The sequence below is a fragment of the Anomaloglossus baeobatrachus genome, chromosome 7 (genome assembly GCF_048569485.1).
Source record: "Anomaloglossus baeobatrachus isolate aAnoBae1 chromosome 7, aAnoBae1.hap1, whole genome shotgun sequence".
In the NCBI taxonomy this organism is placed as follows: Eukaryota; Metazoa; Chordata; class Amphibia; order Anura; family Aromobatidae; genus Anomaloglossus; species Anomaloglossus baeobatrachus.
Window position 1 is genome coordinate 129,346,613 of NC_134359.1, and position 8,752 is coordinate 129,355,364.

General features: G+C 43.3%; 1 protein-coding gene across 20 annotated transcripts; it reads right to left on the minus strand.

Moving 5' to 3' along the window:
* Positions 1-333: 333 nt before the first annotated feature.
* On the minus strand, positions 334-8,038 carry LOC142245198 (uncharacterized). Of its 20 annotated transcripts, none has more exons than XM_075317701.1 (6): positions 7,946-8,038; positions 7,262-7,317; positions 7,096-7,160; positions 6,216-6,995; positions 4,978-5,944; positions 481-2,527 (listed from the first exon to the last, which is right to left on the minus strand). In XM_075317701.1, the coding sequence occupies exons 5-6, from the start codon at positions 5,695-5,697 to the stop codon at positions 2,513-2,515; spliced, it is 735 nt and encodes a 244-aa protein (XP_075173816.1). In that variant the 5' UTR covers positions 5,698-5,944; positions 6,216-6,995; positions 7,096-7,160; positions 7,262-7,317; positions 7,946-8,038; the 3' UTR covers positions 481-2,512. The 20 variants fall into 20 exon arrangements, 11 of the variants coding, with proteins under 11 accessions (XP_075173816.1, XP_075173815.1, XP_075173811.1 ...); XR_012724740.1 differs by having other exon boundaries at positions 489-1,503; positions 1,604-1,668; positions 1,770-1,825; positions 2,454-2,527; positions 6,216-8,037; XM_075317700.1 differs by having other exon boundaries at positions 6,216-7,160.
* Positions 8,039-8,752: the final 714 nt, after the last annotated feature.

Sequence of the window (8,752 nt, forward strand, 5' to 3'; positions counted from 1 at the left end):
GCTAAATTACCTTTATTGCTTTTTCCCTGCAGTTTGTTTTTCTTCCTTCCCAGCATTCTTTCCATTCTATTACATTTTGGATATGGGGGGTTTCAAGGTATTCCATAGTTTTTGAGTTTCTTTCATTTCCTCCATCTTCACTGTATAACTAACTATATTATCATGTTCCTAACCCTGTATTTCACCCTATGCTTTTGTGCACTTCCTTTTTGGTTATTGTTGTGTGACGCCCTGGCCGGGCCAGGTAGTCACAAATAGGCCCCTGCACAACACCTTCCCTCACAGGTAACAGCAGCCGACCTTTAAACCCCAAATGGATAATAATTCTGGCACACTAAAAAACGAGCATGAAGAAATTTTGCTTGATTGTGGAATCAGTTTTATTAGTGCAAAAACAAGATCAATTCATCCGACGTTTCGACCGTTTTGGTCTTTATCAAGGATAGAATTATCTACCAAAGAAAATCATAAGAAGTACATCATTACATGATATTACAAAAAAAAAAAAAAATACAAAAAGATACAAACGAAGGTATGTAAAAAATGAAGAAAATTCTTTCACAATAAGCATCATACATTGACTGATGCCAAGAACCAACAAAACATTTTGTATAACACATGATTCCTGGTAGTGTGTGATACAATCATTGCAACATATGTATAACCTGTTGGACTAAAAAGCGCATGAAGTAAGTGATAAGAGTACAGCAAGCATAAACCCACCTATATCGTAATGGGAGGATATGAATTCAATAGAGACTGGTCATCACCATTAGGTATGAGTGATCAGAAGGTTCCGATCCTATGTCTATAAGGAGAATAAATGATATGTGACACTCCACATGACTAGAACATATCAAAACGCACTCTTTTCCATATTTGACATACAATGAGTAGGTAGACAAGGCCGTATATACCTTTTGTGTTGGCCTGTGGTAACGAACAAAACAAAACTGGAGGCAATCTGTGATTATAGTTGTTTCTACATGGGGATTAAACATGGATAAGCATTACTCAGATGTATAGAATAGTGAGCATTCTAATCAAGGAGGTGGCATGCAGGAACCTGTAGCATATGTGTGGTAGGTATATTACCTGGAATAGTACCAAATGATGGTAGTGGAAAATGAAATTCTCTCACTGAATGGTTCTCAGTTACCTCCAAGGTATGTATATGCTGGAAATAACATGTACAAAAAGGAGATACATACAAGGACATGTAACCTCTATGCGAAATACATTTATACGTGTCTATACCCCAAAGCGTTGGTGAAAGGCAACCGAAAATTAGAGCTGAAGACAGTATGGAGATGTGTCCAAAAAGAGACCAACATAGATGTAAACACCTCATGCATGTACATCAAAATAGCATGTCAGGGGAGACAATGTACAAGCAAGTATTGAAACTAGACATAATACCTGGAACACAGAGTAATGACTGATGGCAGCACATTAAGATTCCCTCACTGACTGGTTCTCAGTTACCTCCAAGACAAGCAAAAACTGAAGGTGGCATATGTAAAAAGAGAATCATACACAGGTAAGTAACACCAGTATAAGGTACATTAATTCAGGGATGTATTGAGCTAAAAGTACATACTACCTTTAAAGTAACCAAGGCGTGAGCCATAAAGAGCTGTTGTCATAAGCAGGGGGATACCTATGTCCCTGTGAGACCAAAATGAGAAAACCTTTTAGAAACCACTCAATCAGGAATCAAGTGCAATAAAAGGGAGAACCCATTGGTATAATACCAACAGAGAACATACCTGGTGAGATAAACAGGGCAAAGCAGGCAAACTATCAGGCAGTGGGGTGCAGGATTCTGGTGAGAGAAATGAAGGGCATATTCAGTGATGGCCCGACTTGTGTGAGGTGGTGTAAAGGAGGCTGACACATACCTTGTGGTGGTGGTATAGGGTATAGGCCCCTGGTTAAGTGCGACTGGCTGCGTCGCTGGGGCTTATTTATATGAAAAGGGGGGCGAGCGTCCACTACCCCACTTCCTGGTAGTGGAACGCAGTGTGCGTCCGTGGAACGCACGCGGCGCATGCGCAGTGCCGGCATCAGCACCGCGCATGCGCAGTGCCGGCATCAGCACCGCGCACGCGCAGACGGCGAGCGGCAGGACAGGGCGGTGGGCGGAGAGCAAGGGGCGTGTAATTGAGTATGTGTAGGATGGGAGTGAACTGACCCACGGACTGAGTGCCGCCCACACGTCGCGCTTAGTTATTTGCACAACGTGTGAGGGGGCCCAGTACATAAGTCAGTGTGTGGAGCTTACAGACAGTGTCAGGAGTGTTAGATAGGCTGGCCTGTGGATCGCGCGCCGCCCGTGCGTCATGCCTGGCTATTTGCACAACGCACGAGCCGGGCACGGAGCACAGGTCAGGGATAGCAACAAATGAGGAAACAGGTTATGATTATATCAAAGTGCCTGGTGACATTCTTACACAGGTGAGAATGGTGATTCTACTGAGGGAACCCGATGCCAGTGCCAATAGGTGAGGGGTCAGGTGGAGGGTGCCTATAAACAAAAGAGAAAAAGGGGTTAGAGACAAGGTTTATATATATAAATATATATATAGAAGTTATATCATGACCAAGTCCTTATACTGGTGTTTTACAGTCCTTGTTTTACAGTCCTTGTACAATCACCTTAGGAACAACCACAAAGAGAGACCGCCATGATTGAGACATTATAAGAATAGTATCATAAACACATATCATGTTCCCTATTAAGCCCCTTCGGTTCTAGAGTATTCAAGGTAAAAATCCAAAATGACTCCCTCTCCTTAAGGGTGCGTATACGGTTACCACCTCTTCTGGGAGGAGGGACATGTTCAAGTACCTGATACTTGAGCTGAGCGATGGTGTGGCCATATGTGATGAAGTGGAATGGGATGGGTAAAAGGACCTGTTTGCATCGTATAGTGGATTTATGTTTACTGATGCGGTCCCGGATATGCTGGGTTGTCTCTCCAACATACCCGAGACCGCAAGGGCATTTGATCAAGTAAACCACAAAGGAGGATTCACAAGTGAAAAATCCACGTATAGGGAAGATGCGGCCCGACAGAGGATGAGTAAAAGTATCCCCTTTGGTGAGGTTATTACACTGAACACAGTGATGACAGGGAAAATTTCCTTTCCTGGGGGTACCAAGAAAGGTTTGTTTCAATGAGGATTTATCGGAACCGATGTCGGCCCTGACAAAGTTATCCCGGAGGTTGCGGGGTCTCTTATTGCAAAATAAAGGGAATGAATCAAATTCCCTAACTTCAGGGTAGGATTTACCTAGGAGTGGCCAATGCCTACAAATGATGCCCCTGATTAGGGGAGAAAAAGGATGATATGTATTCACGCATGCGATGCGAGGAGCCATTTTATCCCTAATGGGTCTATGGGAAGATTTCTTGTCCGCAATCTCACCGGGGTATCCTCTTTGGAGGAACTTCTCACTCATCTCCCTGGCTCTGATACCTCGTTGTACTGGATCAGACACTATCCGCTCAACTCTTCTGTGCTGAGAGATGGGGAGTCCTTGTTTCGTGTGACGGGGATGGCAACTACTGTAATGTAACAGACTGTTGCGATCGGTTGGTTTAACGAACAAATCAGTGCTGAGGGAACCCTCTGATAATATGACCATAGTGTCCAGAAAATTAATTCTGTGGGTGTCATGATGAATTGTAAAGGAAAGGCCTTGCTTAAAGGAATTCATGTCAGTGTAGAAAAGCAATAGAGAGGAAAGGTCACCCCGCCAAATCATGAATATGTCATCTATATACCTTTTCCAACTCACAGAGTGTTGCAACCACAGGTTATGTTGGTAAACATAAGTCTCCTCGAAATGTTCCATGAAAATATTAGCATAAGGGGGTGCTAAATTCGAGCCCATGGCAGTACCCCGTTTCTGTAGATAGAATTGATCTTGGAAAAGAAAGAAATTATTCTCCAAGACCAGTTGGAGCAGATCCAGGCAGAATTTATTCTGTAAAGAAGAATGAGTACTGTGTATGGTGAGAAACCACTCAACAGCCTGTACACCGTCTTGATGCTGGATACTGGTGTAGAGGCTATTAACATCAAAGGAGACTAAGATACAGTTAGGTGGTAATGGTCCGATGGACTGCAAGTGTGATAGAAAGTCAGACGTGTCTCTCAGATATGACTTGATTCTGGGTACAAGGGGAGTAAGGATTTTCTCAACAGTAATGGCAAGTGGAGATAAAATAGACTCCGTTGAGGCCACAATTGGGCGTCCAGGGGGTTGATTCATGTTTTTATGAATTTTGGGTAATGTGTAAAACACCGGTATTACTGGGTGAAGTTTGATAAGAAAATCAGCTAGACCTTGGTCAATGGTATTATTGATGAGATAAGCATCCACTACACCCTTAATGAGTCCCTGTATGCGGGAAGTGGGATCTCGCTGAATTGGTGAATAAGTGTCAGTGTCCCCAAGTTGACCCAGAATTTCATTAACATAATATTTCTTATCAAGTATCACGATGGCCCCTCCCTTGTCTGCCGGCTTGATGACAATTGTGGGATTATTCTTAAGATCCTGTATGGCACGACTCTCTTCAATGGTAAGGTTATGTTTAATTTTGAAATACCCATCATTAATTGATTTTAGTGTTTGGTCAATATCTCTGGAAACTAGAGTAACATACGTTTCTATCGGATGATAGGATTTGGGTGGACTGAAAGAGCTGGGAATACTAAGATCCAGCTGTTTCAGTCGAAACATGTCATCAGAATCCGCTTGAGAAGTACCTGGGTCAGGATGTGTGTGTTCAACGGTGCTAAAATGGGCCTTCAACCGAAGGGACCTGAAAAATCTCCTCATTTCCTGATTCAACACAAATGGATCAAGAGATGGAGTAGGGCAGAATGAGAGACCTTTTTGTAATACCTGAGACTCAGTAACAGACAAATTGTAGGATGAAATATTGTACACTAGGTTAGTACCTGTGACCGTGTTTGTACACGGTATGTTGACGTGGATCCCACGGCCCCTCTTACTGCGCCTCGTTTTCCTCTTGGACCGGAACGTTGGGCTAAAAAATGGGGTTGTCGGGAGGAGTACTGGTCTGTATCGGACCCTGAAGATGATGAGTAACGATTGTGGAAGGCAGGTCGTCTCGGGGTATCCTCACAATACTGCCACCGATAGACCCGATTTTTGGAGTAATCCTCCTGATCTCTGAGAAACTTCTGTCTCTTCCGGTCTTGCAGGATCTTTCTGAATTCAGCTATGTTGTCCTTAGTTTTGGTGTGAATCCTGTCCCACTCCGTGCTGGGAACAGTATTTTGGAGTTGCTGTTCAATGCAGGTAATGTTCTTACCAAGATCTTCAATTTCTGCTTGTAAGAATTCAATGGTCAGAATTATAAGGTCCATAGAGCACTTATTGATGATGCTCTCGAATTTGGTACAAAAATTTGGTTTATCGGAAAAAAGAGTCGGTTTCAGTGACACCCGCAGTCCTCTGGGGATGCGCTGAACACGGTGGTATTCAGCCAACGTGGCCAGATGTAATTCGAGTGCGGTGTGCCTTCTCAGTTCCTTCTCATAGTCTCTGGAACGAACCTCTTCCGTGGGAACCGATAAAAAAGTGTTAGGTATAGAGACTTTAGACAATATGCTGCTGACTTCATCTGTGTTATAAGAGAAAGTATTGAAAGACATCTGTGGTATAGGTCAACACTGGAGCTCAGATAAAAATAGTCCGAAGTAAGAGAATATGTCTGGCTCACTGTGTATAAACTAGGTGCCCAGAAAAAATAAGTCAATCAAATGGATAATAATTCTGGCACACTAAAAAACGAGCATGAAGAAATTTTGCTTGATTGTGGAATCAGTTTTATTAGTGCAAAAACAAGATCAATTCATCCGACGTTTCGACCGTTTTGGTCTTTATCAAGGATAGAATTATCTACCAAAGAAAATCATAAGAAGTACATCATTACATGATATTACAAAAAAAAAAAAAAATACAAAAAGATACAAACGAAGGTATGTAAAAAATGAAGAAAATTCTTTCACAATAAGCATCATACATTGACTGATGCCAAGAACCAACAAAACATTTTGTATAACACATGATTCCTGGTAGTGTGTGATACAATCATTGCAACATATGTATAACCTGTTGGACTAAAAAGCGCATGAAGTAAGTGATAAGAGTACAGCAAGCATAAACCCACCTATATCGTAATGGGAGGATATGAATTCAATAGAGACTGGTCATCACCATTAGGTATGAGTGATCAGAAGGTTCCGATCCTATGTCTATAAGGAGAATAAATGATATGTGACACTCCACATGACTAGAACATATCAAAACGCACTCTTTTCCATATTTGACATACAATGAGTAGGTAGACAAGGCCGTATATACCTTTTGTGTTGGCCTGTGGTAACGAACAAAACAAAACTGGAGGCAATCTGTGATTATAGTTGTTTCTACATGGGGATTAAACATGGATAAGCATTACTCAGATGTATAGAATAGTGAGCATTCTAATCAAGGAGGTGGCATGCAGGAACCTGTAGCATATGTGTGGTAGGTATATTACCTGGAATAGTACCAAATGATGGTAGTGGAAAATGAAATTCTCTCACTGAATGGTTCTCAGTTACCTCCAAGGTATGTATATGCTGGAAATAACATGTACAAAAAGGAGATACATACAAGGACATGTAACCTCTATGCGAAATACATTTATACGTGTCTATACCCCAAAGCGTTGGTGAAAGGCAACCGAAAATTAGAGCTGAAGACAGTATGGAGATGTGTCCAAAAAGAGACCAACATAGATGTAAACACCTCATGCATGTACATCAAAATAGCATGTCAGGGGAGACAATGTACAAGCAAGTATTGAAACTAGACATAATACCTGGAACACAGAGTAATGACTGATGGCAGCACATTAAGATTCCCTCACTGACTGGTTCTCAGTTACCTCCAAGACAAGCAAAAACTGAAGGTGGCATATGTAAAAAGAGAATCATACACAGGTAAGTAACACCAGTATAAGGTACATTAATTCAGGGATGTATTGAGCTAAAAGTACATACTACCTTTAAAGTAACCAAGGCGTGAGCCATAAAGAGCTGTTGTCATAAGCAGGGGGATACCTATGTCCCTGTGAGACCAAAATGAGAAAACCTTTTAGAAACCACTCAATCAGGAATCAAGTGCAATAAAAGGGAGAACCCATTGGTATAATACCAACAGAGAACATACCTGGTGAGATAAACAGGGCAAAGCAGGCAAACTATCAGGCAGTGGGGTGCAGGATTCTGGTGAGAGAAATGAAGGGCATATTCAGTGATGGCCCGACTTGTGTGAGGTGGTGTAAAGGAGGCTGACACATACCTTGTGGTGGTGGTATAGGGTATAGGCCCCTGGTTAAGTGCGACTGGCTGCGTCGCTGGGGCTTATTTATATGAAAAGGGGGGCGAGCGTCCACTACCCCACTTCCTGGTAGTGGAACGCAGTGTGCGTCCGTGGAACGCACGCGGCGCATGCGCAGTGCCGGCATCAGCACCGCGCATGCGCAGTGCCGGCATCAGCACCGCGCACGCGCAGACGGCGAGCGGCAGGACAGGGCGGTGGGCGGAGAGCAAGGGGCGTGTAATTGAGTATGTGTAGGATGGGAGTGAACTGACCCACGGACTGAGTGCCGCCCACACGTCGCGCTTAGTTATTTGCACAACGTGTGAGGGGGCCCAGTACATAAGTCAGTGTGTGGAGCTTACAGACAGTGTCAGGAGTGTTAGATAGGCTGGCCTGTGGATCGCGCGCCGCCCGTGCGTCATGCCTGGCTATTTGCACAACGCACGAGCCGGGCACGGAGCACAGGTCAGGGATAGCAACAAATGAGGAAACAGGTTATGATTATATCAAAGTGCCTGGTGACATTCTTACACAGGTGAGAATGGTGATTCTACTGAGGGAACCCGATGCCAGTGCCAATAGGTGAGGGGTCAGGTGGAGGGTGCCTATAAACAAAAGAGAAAAAGGGGTTAGAGACAAGGTTTATATATATAAATATATATATAGAAGTTATATCATGACCAAGTCCTTATACTGGTGTTTTACAGTCCTTGTTTTACAGTCCTTGTACAATCACCTTAGGAACAACCACAAAGAGAGACCGCCATGATTGAGACATTATAAGAATAGTATCATAAACACATATCATGTTCCCTATTAAGCCCCTTCGGTTCTAGAGTATTCAAGGTAAAAATCCAAAATGACTCCCTCTCCTTAAGGGTGCGTATACGGTTACCACCTCTTCTGGGAGGAGGGACATGTTCAAGTACCTGATACTTGAGCTGAGCGATGGTGTGGCCATATGTGATGAAGTGGAATGGGATGGGTAAAAGGACCTGTTTGCATCGTATAGTGGATTTATGTTTACTGATGCGGTCCCGGATATGCTGGGTTGTCTCTCCAACATACCCGAGACCGCAAGGGCATTTGATCAAGTAAACCACAAAGGAGGATTCACAAGTGAAAAATCCACGTATAGGGAAGATGCGGCCCGACAGAGGATGAGTAAAAGTATCCCCTTTGGTGAGGTTATTACACTGAACACAGTGATGACAGGGAAAATTTCCTTTCCTGGGGGTACCAAGAAAGGTTTGTTTCAATGAGGATTTATCGGAACCGATGTCGGCCCTGACAAAGTTATCCCGGAGGTTGCGGGGTCTCTTATTGCAAAATAAAGGG